Below are 19,810 nucleotides of genomic sequence, written 5' to 3' on the forward strand. Positions count from 1 at the left end.
TGCATTAGGCAGGAACACTTTTGTGCAAAGACGATTTAGGTCATTGTAGTTCATTGGTCATTAGGTTATTTTAAAAATCACCATATGGTGAGACATTAAAAGAAGTGAAATTACCCATGGCGACTGTAACTTTATGTAGAAATATTTTATTGACTTTACATTTCTACATAGAAGCTAGGCCTTGGTCCCATAATTTTATTGATGGGTGGGATTGATTGAGTGGACTTTAAAGTTGTTCTGCAGCCAGCCAGTAGAGGGCAATAGAGGATCATCTCTGCCAGGACTCTAAAAAAGCCAAATCCAGTTTTTGTCCCTTGGTAGATACAAGACAGCTTGCAGAAATGTCTTTATTTTAGTGGAGTCCACAGAACAATGTGATAGGGTTCTACCAATGCCTACTCGTTCTTTTCCCCAAACGCAAACGCTTTTATTTTGAAGGCCAACTCGCTTTACTTCCTGTCGAGTTCTGTATTATTCTGGCTGGCTTGACGCAGCCCCCTTTCCGACTGCATGGCTGTACCGTAAAACCGGGGTTTGTTTGCGCAACTACAATCGTCCAGTGGACGCGAGAAAGGTGCACTCTTTGTGACAAAAAACAATAACATTGGCACACAACGCATCTAGTCACGTAACATTTGAGTTTATAACAACAATGCACTGATAAGAATCACGGTTCACAAAGTTGCTTCACCTCTACTTTATCCAGTTTGGTATCCTGTGTATTTCCTCATATAGAAATGAACAAAATAGAACGGAGTGTAACCTGTCTTGTAATGAAAACCCAGTCTATATGCGGCGTCTCTATCCGCAACGACCCGAACGTTTCATCGGGGTCAAACAACCATCAAAACGTTTCCAGGAAGCAGGAGGGAAACTCATATCGACATTGTTGTTGCTGTCATTTGCACAATATATCTTCCCTGTGCGACAGTCTGGTCAGCGGACCGGCTTTGTTTATGGTGTAACTCGCGAGCTCTTCGTCAGCGAATGAATGGCAGTGACGGCGGTGAGAGCGGTGGGAGCGGGGGGCCCGGCGTCTTTGTCCCGGTTCAGGGGAGCGCTGGTCGGGGCCGTGCTGGGCGACTGTGTCGGCGGGGAGTTCGAGGGAGCGGAGGAGGTTCCCATGGAAAACGTGCTGCGGCATCTGAGCAGCCTGGACGATGACACCAAAGGAGACGGTGAGGAGAGGGGCGGGATGAGAATGTCACACTGTAGGAGGCAATTCATTAACTAGAGGACCAGACTGCATGGCAACATGATAATTCACCCCTCCATTCCGCACTGGGTCTTTAGGCTGTGCTGTCCTCTTGCCAAACCATTATGCAAAACAGTTTGACAAGCCTGAAATCGCCTGTTACATGATAGGACTGAGAATGCTCCACCAACTTTCCAATTGAAGCAATTGTTTTTCATTATGCGTTCATTCTTCATAGCTTACTCTTTTAGCTGAAGGTAGAATGGCTATTTACACTGTCTCCAAATATTGCTTGTTGCCAATGGGCCTTGCATTACATTCATAGTCTCTGCATGTGAGAGCAATATTTATTCAGTGACAGGAATGTTCCAGTTGCCTGAACATTAGGTTAACCAAAGCTTGTTAATGGGACGGAACACTTAAATGCAATGCACTAACAATGTTGAAATACAGGTACAGCCAGTATGTGGGATGAAACATGTAGCTCTGTGTGTGTGTGTGTGTGTGTGTGTGTGTGTCAGGTATCCTGGAGTACAGTGATGACACGGCCATGGCGCGCTGTGTGGTCCAGTCTCTACTCACCCGGACCGGCTTCGATGAGCAGGACATGGCTCGCAGGTTGCACACACATACAAACACACCTGGACAAACTGGAGAGTTTTAGTGGAATATGGCTTAAATATTGTCTCAGAGGTCTAGAACATAAATCATGGTCAGCACATAGTTACACACATAAACTGAAGCCCTGGTCTCTTGCCCCCCGAGGTTTGCGAAGGAGTACAGCGTGTCTCCGGGTCGTGGTTACGGTTTTGGAGTGATCCAGGTGTTGAAGAAGCTGTCGTCCCCCCAGCTCAGTGACGTGTACCAGCCAGCCAGAGACCAGTTTAACGGCCGGGGCTCCTTTGGGAACGGGGGGGCCATGAGAGCGGCCCCCTTCGCGCTGGCTTTCCCCGACCCCACTGATGTTAAGAGGGTGAGCGAAGGGACCTGGTGGCATAACACCACTTCCTTGATGACATGTACATTCAAGACAAGCACATACTGTATATATAAATTGTTTTCTCCCTCACTTCATGGTCAAGTCAACTTGTCTATTCTTTCACTAACAGCTTTAAATTAATCCACTCAGGTCAACTGTTAACCATCCAGTTTGTTGTTACACCTATGTTAATTTGAATTATCATGGTCAAAAGCTTTTTTTTTTTACATACTGCATTATCAGAAAGGTGATTAGTTTGAAAAAGTTTACACACAGGTGCTGGAAAAATTGTTAAAATAATAGTCAAAATACTTCTAATTTCTATAGCCAAAATTTTATATAGAGGCTTTGCAGTTACATCACAAATCTCCTAGCAGCCACATCTGGCACGCTGGGGATGACGGATCTATTTTGCATTTTTTTCTTGCATTTCTCTTCATGTGTCTGCAATTCTAAAAGACAAAATAATTCTTCACCATAATGACACTTCACTAACATGTAAACCTTTCACTTTCAGTGTAATTTGTTTGACTCATGATACCAGACAGACAGGATGCAACCAAGTGTGTAGAGGTCAGAAACCGGTAATGGTTTGGTCATGAGCTGCTGGAACAGTGAGTGATTTCTCTCTGTCTCCTCCTAGTTTGCCCGTCTGGGAGCCATGCTGACCCACTCCTGTTCTCTGGGTTATAACGGAGCGGTGCTGCAGGCGTTAGCTGTCCACCTCTCCCTGCAGGGGGCGCTAGACTTGCCCCAGCAGTTCATTAGCAGGCTGATCACAGAGATGGAGGAGGTGGAGGGCGACGAGGCGACGCGCAACGACGCCAGAGTGTGAGTGCTGCATGCATAAAGAATTAAGTCTGCACTGGTACACATCTGATCTTTTCATGCCTGTCTAAGCAGGTAAAAAACATCTGATCCGAGCTTTGGGTTTCCACAGTCTGGGAACATGTAAAAGTTATGGAATTTGGTCTGAAAAAGTTATGGAAAATTATACATGTCCAAAAGGTTTTTGGCAGTATAATGTCCAGATTTGTCCAGATTTTTTTTAAACAATCAGGTTCAATGTTAAACATGGCTGCCAGTAGATGTGGTTAGCTTTTAATGTAATAATATAATATCCAAACCTGCCATGTGGTTTCTCCTTAGACAACTAATGTGAGAAGATCCCACCTGTGAAAATCACATAATTTGTGCCCAATTCCATCCAACTTGAGAATTCCAGTGGCTGGTCAGGTCACATGACCAGTCAGAATAAAAATGATAAGAAGGGATGTGCAGATGATTCATGATTTCAGTTGAATGCAATTCAAACTGTATTAGGAATGTCATTTGTGAGTCATTTAAAAAAAAATGAGTGTCAGTCCCCTTTAACCCACATTAACATGGTGTGTCTTTGCAGCCTGACGGAGGCAGAGAAGCCTTTTTGCGAGCGCCTCCACAGAGTCAAAGACCTGATGGACAGGAGCAAGGTCAGCATAGAGGAGGTCATATCTGAACTGGGTCAGTATCTGTCTATTTATCCATTTTTCTGTTTATATGTCAAGTCATATATCTTTACACATGCCATCCATCCTTTCTGTATTTCAAGTCTTCTTTCCTATCCTTCCATTGACTGTTTCCCCCTGTATTCATATTCTATATATTTTTCATTGTTGTATCCTCCTGTTGCAATGACCCACAGGGATCATTAAAGCTGCACTGGGGTACTTTGCACTTTGGCGGCCTCAAGTGGCAGTGGGAGAGAACTGTTGGAATTTTTGATAGTTTGAAGGACTTCATTACCCAGAAATCCCGTAATACAATGTCAGTAAACTGTGCACCTGTGAACCTGGAATGCACAGTTTACTCACGTTGTCTATGAATATGAATAAGAATACAGGGGGAAACAGGTAATGGAAGGATGGGAAAGAAGACTTTAAATAAAGAAGGAAAGATGGATGATAGATTGGAGATTGTGGGAAAAAAAGTTCTGTATTTTGCTCTTAAGTTTTGATTTGTCACTTCTTGTGGCAGACACCAGAATTCTACAGCACCTCAATAAAGGGGGATGGGACACTCTTCTCTATTGTGGCCCCACTTTGTGATTTAGACTGATAAAATGGGTGTATTTTTATATAAAGTTAAGCTAGTTAAGCTTCAATGAACCTGTTCGCTTCCCATCCATTGTTTTTTTTCCTGTCTGTCCCTCTCATCACTCAACATTTCCCTTCTTCCTTTCTTCCAGGTAACGGCATCGCGGCCCTCCACTCTGTCCCCACCGCCATCTTCTGCGTCCTCCACTGCCTGCAGCCGCGGGAAAGCCTTCCGGAGAACTACGGCGGCCTGCAGAGGACAATGGCGTACAGCCTGGCCCTGGGCGGAGACACGGACACCATAGCCTGCATGGCCGGGGCCATCGCCGGGGCCCACTACGGCATCGAGACCATTCCTCAGACCTGGATAAAGTGCTGCGAGGCGGCGGAGGACGCCGACGTGAACGCCAAGCGCCTTCACGCGCTGTACCACCAGTCAGCGCCAGGGGGCGACAGCGGGACGGGAAAGCAGAGCTGCGACGACAGGTCCGAAAACCAGTCAAACGCTTCAAACAGCACAGAGAAGAAGACGGGAGCAGAGTGATTTTTGAACAGGACTTAGAGGGACACATACACACTTAACACATACACACACTAAACATACACTTACATATACCTTGACATGTTCAGTTTCAGCCCGTTTTTGTTGATGGGGTACTTGTGAAATTCTACATCGCAGCATTATTTTACTTGGAAAAACAGCTCATCTGCATTGTTACTATTCCTCATTAGATTCAATAGGCACTGAGAACTTCAAGCTTACCCATACAAAACTACTGGTTTCAAAGAAGAAGGCTAGCAAGCTGTTTGTCATGTAACAAAGGTGAACAAAAAGAGGAAAAGAAGAAAATTTAGTTAAAAAAAGACAAAAAAAACCCCTTCCTTCTAAGTTTAAAATGGACACAAAAATTTTAAACTGACTCATGCATGAATGGACAGAATTGATGGACTGAGTGATCAATTTCATTACACACATGAACAAAAACGTGTGTGCAGACGCATACACATTACACACACATACACATGCTTCTCTCTCCCATCCATGCTCTTCCCTGTTTTGTGTTGAACAATCTTTTGTCATGTGAACATTGCACTATGAATTGACCATGACTTACCATGTTTTATCCTTTTCGGTGGAAAAACAATTATTTAATAAACTTTTTTAAAATTCACATAATTTGTATAAGAGTATTTCATTTAAATTTAACACCTGCATTAAGATGGTAACAAAATATATTGTAAATAAATTAGGAGTTATGCAAGGGTGTGGGGGGGGGATGATAGGCCTGGTGGTACATGTTAGCAGCTGGGACACATTTTCTGATGTTAAGTAATGAGGAAGCTTCTGCAAGAGAGCCTTGTAAACAAATGATATACAGTGATGCTCTGGCCTCAGAGAAAGAGATGGCCAGCCCACTTTTTGTGTGCAATGATGTGTCCTAAGTCTATACCAGTAAAGAAACAAAGGGCGGCATGGTAAATGGAAGTTAAAGTTGTTGCTGAAGCATGCATATAAATCACATCACCATAGTCTAAAATTGTGAGAAATGTTGCCTGTATTATCTTTTTTCTGCTATCTAAAGAAAAACATGATTTGTTTCTGTACAAAAAGCCCAACTTGGTCTTTAATTTTTTTTCGTAAGTCTATCAGTGTGAGATTTGAAAGAGAATTTATCGTCGATCCAAATTGCAAGGTACTTAGGGGAGAGAAGGGCATGTTGTCACACTTCTTACTCATTGGTGTATTTCTCAGTAGTGCCTTACATATATTTAGTTTTATCTGCATTCAATACCAACCTGAGATCTATAAGTATGGTCTGTAAGGAACTGAATGCAAGCTGTACATTTTGTAGGGCTTGTTGTACAGAGTCCGCACTACAATACAGCACTGTGTCATCTGCATAAAGGTGGAATTTACAATTTAACAGTGAGGGAACAATTGCATTAATGAAAATTGAAAACAATACAGGTCCAAGTATTGACCCTTGCGGAACACCTTTAGTTATACCTTGGAAATCCAATTTAATAACACCAGCCTTGACACACTGGGATCTGTCAGAGAGGTAATTCCGATGGGACTGTGGCCAGCTCTGAAACCAGACTGCACTTCATTAAAAATGGAAAACCTACTGAGAAAGATTTTTTTTTACATTAATAGCTGATAAGCTAACAGAGCATCAAATACTTCAGTAAAAGAAAACAACCGAAGGAGAAGGATACATCACTGTTACGGGAAGTAACATTAACTGTTTCAGAACCCACTGAGCAATTTAGCTGGCCATAGCTGTCTAGGCTAAATTAAGTTTAAATGGGGTTGAAAAGTGAAAGTTTATTAGATGTCTATACATAGACAATATTATCCTGGACTATATGAGAGCTACGCATAGACACAATGTTGAAATTACTTCTTGTGCTCAGATAATTATCTTGTAGGCTAGTCTACAGGACTTCTCTGGTGCATATTTTTGGTATTTACAGATGTTTATTCATTGTAATAATGTATTTACTGCTTGGTCTAAAATAGGTCTATACATAGCTGTACTGATCCTGGGCTGTATGAGAGCTAAAGCATAGATGTGACGTTGAAATCTCGTCTTTTGCTCAGTGGGAAGGAGACAATGTAATAATACTACTAGGCCTAGAGTGAACAGATGGGCCAGTAGGCCAGCAAAATGCTGGTTAAATGATTCATTTATGTCCTTTGGATGAATAGCAATCCCAGAGTCTAGATTAACCAGAGTAGCTGGGGGGGAATGACCTTTGCGATGCAAGGAGTTTACTACCTTCCAGAATTGTACTTCTTGTACTTGTTCACATATATTACCTGAGTTGTCTATGGTTATAAGAATAATGTGAATTCTATTTGGCATGGATTTTTGCTTTAATGAGTTTTTCTTTACAAAAAAAAACATACATTAGTTCAAACCTATGCTCTTTCCAATGCACATTCAGTAAAACATGTCACCATTTCATTATAATCAACAGTCACAAATCATAAATCTGTAAAACCATAACATGCATTTAAAACATTAATTATTGTTTTAAAACAGGTTAAACATAAAAGAAAATTTCTGTGTTAAAAAAAGTAAAACATGTTAAAACAATGTGTTGAAGAGTGGCTTTGAAAGTCCTGTTTTGTGCATCAGTGAGGGTGGGAAAGTTTTTGTTGACCAGCCACAGTAGCTAGCTACTGTGCTACTGCAGTCGAAATGCATAGGTTTTTAATATTAAAACTTTTTCAATTGTATTCCAAAAGTAGCTGATTTTTTTTTCTTTCCTTTGGTTCTTCTTGACTCATACACCTTGGAGGAGCTGCAAGGTTGCAGCAGAAGTTTTTGCCCTCAGTTAAACAAACCAGCTATAACCAAAAAGTTTACAGAATTTGGTTTGTAGCTGGTGTTTATTTCCCACCCGGGTATCAGTGTAATTAAAGAGTAGTCCATGTTTGGAGTTGTTAAGGAGTGCATGAAAAGCTTTCTTGAATATTTACATGTGCATGAATAGAGAATAACTTCTCCCCCAAAAAGAACAGATCTAATAGATCTATAATTAGAGTTGATATAAAGGTTTTGGTCTGAAACCTATGCAAATAGTCTTTTCTATCAAGGTGGAATGGAAATTCAATAAATATATGATTATGTATAAAAATCAAACAACAGAAAATCTAGGTCGTAAAGTATTCACTTTCATCAATACTTGCTTGGGATGAATTGTCTCACAGGTTGCCAAAAGTTCAAAACTAAAACCTCAAACACAAAGCCCATACTTAACATCTTTGAAAGATACAATACTTACTATCAGAAACTAGTGATTTTTGACCAATTGCTGCATAGCAATTATTTCTGTTTTTTTACAGCAGCCAAAATAAGTGACCAAACTGGTCCACTGCACATGTTCACAAAAACCTGTGCTGAAGTTCAAAACTCCCACATGCCTTGTATCCATAAACAACATGCATAGGAGAATAGTGTAAAACTAGTTTGAGTCAGATAAACCTAAAAACACTGTTTGCTAAAGTCTGTAGTGAAAAGACAGATGTTCGATAACATCCACAACATAAGATTTCTTGCTTTTCAAGGTTTTGCCAAATTGTCATGTAAATTCTGCTCAAATCACAGGTTTTTATCTGCAGGCGCAACCTCTAACAAAAGCTGCAGGAATACTGTAAGCTTCTTCAACAGGCTGGGGCAGAGCTTATAATGGATGAAGGGCACATAGATGAAAACTCCGCTGAAGATGAATAAAGTCACATAGAGGTATTCTATCTGGGGATCGTCTATGATGGGTGCCAGCACAAGGGCAACTGCTGCAATGAGGACCAATATGGGGATTAAAATAGGAACCTGTGAAGAGAGGAAGAGAAAATCATCATCAAGAGGATACCAGCTGTAACATAAAGCTCTGCTTCTTATCCAGTGTGCTGTGGAAGAAGCCCATGTGTGTTTTCAGATTTTGCTCAAATGATAAATGAATAAATTACACAAATTTTTTGTTTATGGTGGTATTTTTTTCCTGCAGCTAATTTGGAGCTCGTCCAGTGTTTACTTGCCTTCTAATGTTCAAATCAGGCTTTATTTGACATTTCCAACAAATCACTAAAATCTGATATTGTTTAAAGCAGCCAGTAATTTGGTGTTACTTAGAATTTTGTTTTTTGCTTAAGTTTGCCCCGAAACAAAAAGTTGAGAACCACTGAACTAGAGCATACAATGCAGATTTTGGTGAAAGCACAAAAAGAAAGTGGTTTCAAGCCGTCTGTTGTACTGGGCTACTAAATTCATTCAAATATTAGAAGACCTCTAAAGCAGTGTCCAATAGAAATTTTAGATGTCTTAGGTGGAAGCGAACAAGAACCTTTAAAAATAATTTCACATATGCATTTCATCAGTAGTCTTGAATTTCAGCCTTTAAATTATTTTACTGTGATTAATCAGCAGTTTACTTTGATCAGCAGCAAGTAGTATTCGTTGGCAAGGATGTAACTGAGAGTGAACAAGTGAAACTGACCTTGTATGGCCTGGGGAGCTCTGGCTTCTTGATCTTAAGATACAGGAGTCCAGACAGGGTGATTGCGTAGAAAAACCAGGCAGTGAAACTGCAATGAAGATGAATGTTGTTATACAAAGAGAAACACATTGTATATTCTTTGTACACGTAATATGAAATGTAACAGATGAAAATATCAGATATTATATTAAATATATTAGAAATAGACAATATGCAGTACATTTAAGTAAAATTTACATTTTTTCAACAGAGTGGAGTTGTGTTACTGTTTTGACATGCTGAAAAGATTTGGGATAGGAGAAATATCTCTCTTGGGTCAGACTAGTGTACCTTTCCTGCTGCATGCCTGCATACAAACAATAACTAGTCCAATTACTTTACTCTGGGTAGAGGCACAAGACAGGGATGTCCCCTATCCCCACTTTTACTTGTCATGACGAGAACATTGCAGGCATCACTAGAGCTGGAGTTGAACAGAAAGTTTCCCTCTGTGTAGATGACTTATTATTGTTCATCTCTGACCCTAAGAATTCACAACCCCATACCTTGACCCTACTTGAACATTTTATTTTAATATCAGGAACTGAATCAGGCTATAAACTGAAGAGTGAACTTATGGCAGCCAACCTAGCTGTCAAAAAATACCCCTTTGCCCAGTTGCCCTTTAAGTTGGCACAGAATAAGTTCACATATTTGGGTACTTGTGTAACAGATTCTTTCAGTGACCTATTTGGAGCAAATTCTTCCCCCTACTTAATCACAACTCATGACTTTTATCGGTGTCTTCTCCCTGTATCACTGGCTGGACGAATAAATTTCTTCATGATAAGACACAGCCAGCCTCTTACATGTTCTGGTCTTGACCCTTCTTGTTATCATAATGGGAGTTCATAGATACAATATCTCAGGTAATACCTTTGCCTATCACCCCTGACCCAAATCTTGCTCTGTTTGATGTCTTGCCAATGGGGTTAACAATACCCCAGTACCCCAGTACCCCAGAAATATTGTTAAGGCAGACGTTGTTGCCTTCCTACAGAAGCGTATTGGTGCTACAGTGGGAAAAAAAAATCGGCTCAGTATCTCGTCATAACGAGAAACTTTTCTTGTTATAACGAGATCTTTTTCTTGTTATAACAAGATATTTTCACGTTATAATTACATCTTTTCTCATTATTATGACATATCAACTTATCTCATTATAACGAGAAAGATTTCTCGTTATAACGAGATACTGAGCCAATTTTTTTTTCCCACTGTTGCATCAATATGCTGCTGTACCTTCCTGACCCTCCTGGGGATGTTAAATTCTCCTGCACTGGAAAAGAGACAAACCACCCTCAATCAAGCTGGATTGCTGATATACTTAATCCAACATACATTGCAGCAATCTAGTGATAAATTTGAATATCTGGAAATCTAGACTTTTAATATTGAGGATTAATATGCAGATTTCAGCTCTGTTTCAGCTCTCTCACCACCCTGTTTGACGTTTACCTGCACTTGACTGTTTATGTCACCCAGACACTATCAGCCCTTTGCTTATACCTTAGACCAGTGCCTGGATGACCATTCCATGTTTGTTGTTGTTTGCTGTTTATTATGCCCATCATTTGTTAACTTTACAAACTATTCATAGATTATTGTATGATTAACAGTAAAAAAACCCAAGCTTAAATAAAGGACAGACAGAATATGAAGGGTTACACTGGAGTAAAATAGCCTTTTCGGTAAACTGATGAAATCAGATGAAATCATAGCAAAAAGTTTATTTTCCAACTGAATACGTGTGTATACTGATTATTAAGAAATTTAAATTTAAAAAAAAAAAAAATCTGGTTTGTGTCTGGTTGTTTTATGATATAAATGATTAATAAGCCATTGGTAACACTTCTATTTTCTGTGATGTTTTAAATTGACCAATAAACATTCAGTCATTGACAAATTATTTTTAAATATCTTATTAAAGATCGTTATAGTGTTGATGTATCATTCAATCTGCACTGAAAGAGTGGATATAGTTTTTACCTAAAGAAGTTGACAATGGACTGGAAGTCTCCAGGGATCAGAACTAGGAGGGAGACGACGGTGGTGAAGATTAGCGCTGGAGACGGAGTCAGTCTGTGGACATGAGCCATGGCCAGAATATCTGGCTGGAACAAAAATGAAAGAAAAATGAAAGAAAAATGAAAAAAAATGAAAGAAAAATGGTCAGAATACAAAAAAACAAAACAAAACAGTAAAATGAAGAATTGAGGTGATTGAGTCTTTTTTCACAGTTGGAGAGCCACCCCTGCCCTAGTTTTCCCTAGGATTATTGTTTGTTCCTGATACATATAATTTCTTATGTCTGATTTGGGACTTTAATGACCTGTACTATAATTTACTTTCACATTTTTGCACAGGAATAAGTAGTTCACACATGCTGCCAACATCTTGAAAACTCAAACTTGAGATGGGCCCAGAAGGAGGTAATGAGATTCTCACCATGTGTCCTTCCCTTGCAGCAACAAAGCACACACGGCCACCGCTGAAAAATGATCCATTCAGTGAGCCGAAAGCAGATAATGCTGCAGCCACAGACATGATCCACCCCCAGCTGCCCAGCATCTTATTCCTGTTGAAAAACCGCAAAGGTTAGGAGTTCACACAAAATTCTTTCCCCCATTTTAGTCCAAATTGTCTTGAAATTTAAAAAAAATGGCAGCCAAAGGAATAAAGGTTTCAAGAACATAATAACTGAACAATACCAATACCAATGACTCAATGATTACTTCACCTAGTGCTGAGACTTCTGGCTTTCAAAATTCACTTTCCAGCCCGTACTCTTTCGAGACATGGGTGGTTCTATCGATGCTATTGCAACTCCTATTGGTCTCCAATAGAAGTTGATAAAGGTCCTAGATTATGTAATGCCCCTTTAACAATTTGCCATTTTAACCTGTTTTAATGACAGAAATAGCAAACCAAACTATCTTTCTGGAACCAACTATCTGAATCTGGCACAAGTCAACTTTGCTCGAGTCCCGTCAGTTTCAAATCTTGAGGCAGGCAAGTCTCAAGTTAAGTCCCAAATCTAAATGTAGATTACCCAGTCAAGTCCATGTCATTAATGTCAAGTCTCAAGTCAAGTCTCAAGTCGAAATGTAGAGTTAGTCAGTACAGTATCAATTTAATATCTTAAAGAAAACAAAATATCTAGGACTTTTCAATGCAATATGGTTTTAATAGGATAAAAACCTGGTGCATCATGAGTCAAGTCCCAAGTCAAGTCAAGTCTCAAGTATTATCTTCATGCATCAAGTCAAGTCTCAAGCAATTCAAATTGTGACTCGAGTCTGACTTGAGTCCAAGTCATGTGACTTGAGTCGCCACCTCTGGATACTGGTAATTTCTTAATGTCCCCAGCAACTTCCCAGTGACATCAGGTGCTGTCTTACCCCCAGGTGACTGCCACAGCGTTGGAGGACATCAGCTCTTTAGGCGTCATTACTGCTAGGTAGCTCACATTCACCAGCAGATACAACACAGTCACCATGGAAATGGCTATCAGAACAGCTCTGGGAAGGTTCACCTGACCGAGAGATGACAAAAAAAGAACACCATTAGTTTGTAATGATGAATCTGGAATCTGGGGTGAATCTGGATGAAAGCAAAGCACTGCTGAATGAGTTGGAAAATTATACTAGCAGTTAAATGCTGTGTCATGAATTCAGACTTCATTATGCAAGTCCAATTTTTGCAACTTTCCTACAAAGTTGTGCTGAGCACTGACTTGAACAGAAACAAACACACACACACACACGCACAGAGGACAATCTGTATGTTCTTCCAGTCTCACCTGTGGTCTTTTCAACTCCTCAGTGACATAGTTCAAGTTGTACCAGCCAGCAAACGACCAGAGGCATTGAAACAAAGCCATCACTAGAGCACTCACAGAGTACTGAGTGCCTTTGAAGGCATTTTCAACTTTCAAATTTTCCACAATGACACTGCTATCTTGTATGACCTCCGCCATCCCTCCGATGACAATGACCGTCAACGTCAGCACCTTGGCCACCAGGAAGACCACCTGGATCCTGATGGCAATGCGCACATTCAAGATGTTGGCCATGGCACCAACCAGTATAACCGCAGCAGCAGCAAACTTCACTATCAGCTGAGGAGGAGGGCAGCGTGTGTAGAAGGGTGCTATGGAATATTCTGCAAAGCTGAGAGCTGCTGCTGCGATGCCCGATGGCCTCGAGACCATAATGAAGGTGAATGCCGCAAAGAAAGCAGGAAACGGGCCATAGATCCGCAGTATGTAGATGAATTCCCCGCCGGATTCACAAATGATTGTCCCAAGCTCGGCATAAGACAGCGCTGCAAGCATAGATATGAGACCCGCGAGAGCCCAGATGATCAAACTTGCTCCAGGGCTTCCTACGTAGGCCTGTACAAACTGCGGGGACATGAATATACCGGATCCGATCATGGTTCCCCCAAGTAGTGCTACACCACCAAACAAACTCATCTCCCGCTTCAGTTTCAGGGCCTCAGGCTTTTTGTCCGCCATGACCACATAGCAGTCCTGGTTTCAGAAATGCAGACGGATGGCAGATGATATCCAATCTTACAGAACACAGACCAAGATGAAGAAGTATTCACACATCTGAAAAGTATGACTAATGTGTGTTGGAGTAGGACTGGTATGAAACAATAATGGATCAAGCAGACAAAGAGATGTGGAAATCTTTGAAACAAAGGTACAAAAGTTGGGTATTAAAGTTAATATTAACATAAGAAACTGTAAAACATTTGCCAGTTTTTATGGCTATATAAAGATTCTCAACACCGCTTATCTTGCGTACGATATTATCATTCTGGCATCTGACCGATTGTTCCTTCCCGTTATTTGAACCCTAACCTGAACAGTGCCAGTCATTTATTGTATAGCTGTTTGTGTGAACTGTTTTCCCCCCACCCACCCCATACTGTTAGCAGGATATCCCGAAAAGTTACAAATGGATTTGCACAGAACTTTGTGGAAAGATTGGTCATGGGGCAAGGCAGAACTGAACCCTCCACTATTGGCCCAATCAAACAACATGGGCACACTGGAGAACTCATTTCTGGTTTAGACATAACCGCCCTGCCAAATTTTCCAAAACTTGGTACAGTGGTAGAAGAGCAGTCCAGCATTCCAGATATTTTCAAAATAATTTTGGTCGGCAGCTCATGCTCGGCAGCGCATGCTCGGCCACACAGGCCTCTGCCTTTCTTCACCCTTTCTTCATCTGCGGAACGGATGCGCTGCGCAAGCTGCAGTGATGCTCGTGCTCCAACAAGGAAGCAACAGCATCCAGCCTTATCTTTCATAATGCCGTCTATGTAGAAACAATGCTGACAGTTATACAGCTCCCTGTACTTTAACACAGGGCCGTGCACAGACGTTTAGGAGGGCAGGTGCTCAACTGTAAAAAAAAAAAAAAAGGTGGGGGATGTCGTTGTGTGTGTGTTAATATAGAACCTCCTTGGTTTTAGCACTGCTGTGATCTCACCTCCAAACGCTATACGCGCTACGCGCCCGCAAGTTCGAGTAGGACAGGACTAAAACATTTCACAGACATAGGAGGGAGGCTCTCTGGGTGGTTACTTTTTAACATAAGCAGTTTGGAACAGTTATTTTTTGTGTTTTTTGTGTCAGGGGCTGGCTGAGGGCACAAACTTAAACTTTAGACTTGGCCAAAAAGGGCACTTTTTGTAATGGAAACCAAAAGGGCGGGTGCCCAAACCCCTGCCCTTTTTTTTTTCTTTTCGTTTGATTATATACTATATACTATATACTATATACTATATAGTATATAAGGGGGAAGTAACTAATTACATACACTCCCTTTAATGTAATTGAGTAGCTTTTTTGTTTACTTACAAATATGACTATCTACAGTGTATTTCAGTCCTAATCATATTTCCTGGCAGTAATTCCTGACTTGATAACATTGTTTTTTTAAGTCAAACCTTGCAAAAAGAGTTCCCCCACTTTAACAATCCCAATTTAACCCTTGCCCCTAATGGCCACTGAACAAATACAGTGCTGATTGGCCACAAGGTTTGCAATAATCAGCTAAAATGCTTAGAAGTTGCTACAATTTGAATAGACATATCTCATGTCCCATTTCAGGTACAGTTATGAAAAGTTGTAATGGGACATGGAAGAAATTATTAACTTTTATTGAAAATCTGACATGCGAAACTCGCATATCTTGACAAATGCATAGCATTGGTGGAGATATGCACTCTACTGAGTGTCATGTAGTTTATAGCATACATTGATAATCTGTCAATAGTAATCTGTGCAATCCTTACCTCTGGACGTTTCAGCTCCTCAGTTACATAATTCAGAGTGTTCCATCCATCATAAGACCACAAGCCCTGATAGAAAGCAATCCCAATGGAGCTGACACCAACATTTGTTCCCTCAAAGGAATTCTCGAAGTTCTCCGTGTGGCCCTTGAAAAGCATCACTACACCTCCCAGTATGATCACTGCCAAAGCCAGCAGTTTGACCACCATGCTCAACACCTGGATGAGCATGGCCAAGCGGACGTTCATACAGTTGACAATGGCCAGCAGCATGATAGCTCCTGCAGCCACGCACTTCACCACCAGCTCTGGAGGGGTGCAGTCGTTGTAGAAGGGGGCCACGACGTATTCGGCGAAGCTCAGTGCGATTCCTGTGCCACTGGCAGGCCTCATGACAATAACGAAGCTGAAGACAAACATGAAGGCCACCACTTTCCCTGATGTCCGTAGGAGGTAGATGTACTCCCCTCCGGACTCAGGGATGACAGTGCCCAGTTCAGCATAGCAGAGGGCCCCCAGCATGGATATCAGTCCACAGCAGGCCCAAATCATTAGGCTGGCCCCAGGGCTGCCAATGGTGGACAGCACAGACTGGGGGGATATGAAGATCCCAGATCCCATCATGGTGCCGGCAATGAATGACACAGCTCCTGTAATCCCCACTTCCCTCTTCAGATTGAGCCTGTGTTTGTCACCGTCCATTGTGTGAGCGCTGTTATACCCTCAACGGTCTCCACACTGGGCACTGGAATCCAATCTCTTAGACAAATTTACATCTAGTATCTAGGATTATGCCTGTTAATCATTACAGCATTGGCACAAAGATATATCCATGAAGTAAAATATTACAGATCAACCAATCTTTCAGATGTGCTGCTGCGATCAAGCATCAATTTGATGGTCAGACATTTCAGCACTCAGCAGAACCTGGCTCAGGCTGTTCTAATCACCCCTGGTCTTGATTCTTGCAAGGTGCAATACTCATCCATATAGCTCTCTGAAGTGTCTGCTTTCCATTAAAAGGAAAACACTGCTCCGGGGTTAGAACCATAAAAGGCAAACTTCCATATCCACAGCAGAAGTTAGAATCACCCTTGGACACAAACCAACCCACTTAATTCCCTACAAGGTGTGATAAGGCTTTGTATCTGACTTTGCTCATTACTTCCAACTATACACCCCCAAGGTCGAAAGAAGCGCCACCCCACACTTGTTTACTGTAAAGATAATTCATCCATGATTTGTATGTGTGTTTAAGTTCAAACCAGTGGTCGGCACAACTTTACAGCTGGTGTGAACCTGAACCTGGTTTTGTTGGGTTTCCTCCAAAATTAATCCACAACATCAAATGGGTTAAAGTCCCCATTAAATGAACTAATGGTGACCTAATGCTGCACTAGTAGGCGCATTAACATAAATTTCAACAGGTAGGTATGCCCTTTTGCCTACTGCCAGAACATATGGCTCCTTATTTATCATGTGATCTTCTCTACACATTCCATACAATAAACCTTGCATGGAATCAGGGGAAAGTTCAGTTTGCTCAGTGTAATACTCTTTAGCAACAATACATAATGCGCTTTTTTGCCTCTGCAGCGCCCTTGATTTTCTCTCAAGATACCTCTACGGGATGAGTTTCAGAACGTTCCTTGTGTATGTAAAAACTGCAACTCAAAAAATATGTCTTTAATTGACAGAACTACTAGTGATTGGATTGTATATTTTCCCTAATTTTAGAAGTCTCTTGCTCTTGCCCTAGGTTAGCTTGTGGGTAAAGCCTACTCTGATGAATTTTAGTCTAGATCTAGACTCCACTTAGGTCAAAGATGTCAGCCCTAAGGGTCCAACTTAAAGATGATGTGATGACACCTAATTTAAGCTTTTAAATGTTATTCCTGTGTCCAGGTACAGCTTGTTTTGTATTGGTGAATGTCACTTCTGTCTCCCTTAACCACAAGCAAGAGGCAACAGTTTGCCACACCTCCGGACCAGTGATGTCAACCCATACAAGTGTAAATTGGATAAGCTGGAAAAGGTGAATAAGACAACACCTCAGAGGATTTTCTGGGGATAAGAGTACATATTCTGGTTGGGAATGTGGATGCAACAGTTCAAACATTACATGAATCCGCAATCTAAATTCTAGCTTTAGCAGTGTTGCTCATGATGGCATCCTCAGCAGTAAAAAGAATGAATTCAGTAGCATTAACTTTTTTTTCCACTCAAGCAAACAGTTACGCAGTAGTTGATCAGTTTATATGTGACATGGATTGCTTTTTTGCTCTAACTCAATAACTCTTCTTTGCATGATATCAAATTGTATTGAATACTTTCTCTACTGTTTCTTACCTCTGGACGTTTCAACTCTTCTGTCACATAATTCAAATTGTTCCAGCCATCATAGGACCACAGCCCCTGGTAGAAAGCGATACCAATTGGACTGATGCCCAAGTTTGTGTTTTCAAAGGAGTCTTCAAAGTTGTCAGTGTGGCCCCTAATAAGCATCACCACGCCTCCTATAACAATTGCTACCAGCGCCAGGACCTTGGTCACCGTAAAAAACACTTGGACCGACATTGCAAACCGGACGTTGAGGCAGTTCACTGTGGCTAGCACTATAATCGCAGCTGCAGCCACGCACTTCACCGCCTGCACTGGAGGGGTGCAGTCCGAATAGAAAGGGGCCACGGCATACTCTGCAAAACTTAGTGCGATGCCAGCAACACTTGCAGGTCTCACAAATACCACAGAGCTGAAGATTAACATGAAGGCAACGACTGGGCCTGACGTCCTCAGGATATAGATGTACTCTCCCCCTGATTCTTGTATGACGGTGCCCAGTTCGGAGTAGCAGAGAGATGCCAGTACTGCCAGCAGACCACAGCAAGCCCAGACCACCAAACTGCCTCCAGGGCTGCCGATGTTGTAGAGCACCGACTGCGGGGACATGAAGATGCCAGATCCGATCATTGTCCCTGCGATGAGTGACACGGCTTGTACCAGGCCTACTTCCCGCTTCAGGCTGAGCTTCTGCGTCTCGTTGTCCATAGTTACAGTGGTTACCGACGGTTTGTTGTCTTACATTTCCATGCTCTTGACGCAAGAAATGCTTTAATTCTGTGTCCAAAGTCACTGTTGCTGCAATTGAGGAAATAAATAATTACATGGGGGGGAATGGATTTTATAAATGACATGTATTTATTTGGTTTTTCATGCAGTTTTGGGAATACCTAATATGTAAATTAGATAGGCTACCTCAACAAACCAGAGAAAAGTTAGTATCAGCACTAATCACTCTCTGGTTCTTGAGAGGTCATCATTATGGCCAGTAGGCCAAATATGAACCTAACCTGTTAAACGCATTCCAACAGCTTAAATAATACTGAGCCCTTACAAGTTATATTCTCACTGCCAAACCAACCCAGACAGACCCTATTCTCTGACACAGCAGATAAGGTTTTGAATTGTGGGTAACAATTCAAGGAGGTATTTAATTATTCCTATTCTGCTTTGACCAGACCTAACCCCTAACCAACCACCCCTCAGGAACAGTCTAGTTCGTAGGCTGCACCCTGTTAATGACAAATTCATATAAGGAGGGCATCTAAAAAGGATGAAACTTACCGAGCAAGAAGATGTGCAAGGCGAGACCAGAATTGTCTTTTCAAAAGTGTAATAAAATGTTTTTAAAAATACAAAGTTAACATAAAAAGGAAAAAGAAAAAAATAAAGGAACGAATACAAGGAAAAATATATTTGGCAACAAACCAGCAGCACTGTGACCGAGCTCTCTTCACTACCGGGTCCAACCCCTGTTGTGAGAGGAGACTGACTCACACTCACATACCAGTGCAGAGTAGGCCTAGCCTACAAAGACATCCTGCCACGCCGAATATGCACCCTACTCTTAACCCCCCCCCAAACAAACAAACAAACAGCTCTTGCCTGTACTTTCTTTACCACAAAGTTCATATCTCAGTGACACACAACATAATCATGAGGTTGATGAGCAAGAAGGAAATAAGACCACAGCAAAACATGTGGTTTGGACACACACACACACATTCGATTGTGACACTCCCTGAGAGCAGCTAGTTGAGTTTGCTTGGTTCAAGAGTTCTCCACTCACCCAACCGTCCAACCGGGCTCCATTAGACTACCTTCTCACAGGCCCAGCTCCATTAGACTACCTTCTCACCATCTACA

At 41.5% G+C, this 19,810-nt stretch overlaps 3 protein-coding genes across 3 annotated transcripts; 1 reads left to right on the forward strand and 2 right to left on the reverse strand.

The window, feature by feature from the left end:
* The first annotated feature begins 833 nt into the window (after positions 1-833).
* Positions 834-5,397, forward strand: adprs (ADP-ribosylserine hydrolase). The gene is made up of 6 exons (XM_071522659.1): positions 834-1,178; positions 1,717-1,813; positions 1,961-2,168; positions 2,818-3,005; positions 3,577-3,677; positions 4,402-5,397. The coding sequence occupies exons 1-6, from the start codon at positions 992-994 to the stop codon at positions 4,791-4,793; spliced, it is 1,173 nt and encodes a 390-aa protein (XP_071378760.1). The 5' UTR covers positions 834-991; the 3' UTR covers positions 4,794-5,397.
* Positions 5,398-7,168: 1,771 nt separating this feature from the next.
* On the reverse strand, positions 7,169-19,365 carry LOC139646881 (b(0,+)-type amino acid transporter 1-like). Its single transcript, XM_071522657.1, has 7 exons — positions 19,229-19,365; positions 17,954-18,742; positions 12,697-12,830; positions 11,744-11,873; positions 11,285-11,409; positions 9,257-9,344; positions 7,169-8,592 (listed from the first exon to the last, which is right to left on the reverse strand). Exons 2-7 carry the CDS (start codon positions 18,650-18,652, stop codon positions 8,362-8,364), a joined length of 1,407 nt encoding a protein of 468 aa, XP_071378758.1. The 5' UTR covers positions 18,653-18,742; positions 19,229-19,365; the 3' UTR covers positions 7,169-8,361.
* Positions 13,007-16,306, reverse strand: LOC139646862 (Y+L amino acid transporter 2-like). Its single transcript, XM_071522628.1, has 3 exons — positions 15,608-16,306; positions 13,194-13,829; positions 13,007-13,030 (listed from the first exon to the last, which is right to left on the reverse strand). The coding sequence occupies exons 1-3, from the start codon at positions 16,304-16,306 to the stop codon at positions 13,007-13,009; spliced, it is 1,359 nt and encodes a 452-aa protein (XP_071378729.1).
* Positions 19,366-19,810: the final 445 nt, after the last annotated feature.

This window comes from Centroberyx affinis, unplaced genomic scaffold (assembly GCF_046629955.1).
Source record: "Centroberyx affinis isolate AG114_WGS23_722 - 3 ecotype Tasmania unplaced genomic scaffold, CSIRO-AGI_Caff_v1 ptg001012l_1, whole genome shotgun sequence".
NCBI classification, from domain to species: Eukaryota; Metazoa; Chordata; class Actinopteri; order Beryciformes; family Berycidae; genus Centroberyx; species Centroberyx affinis.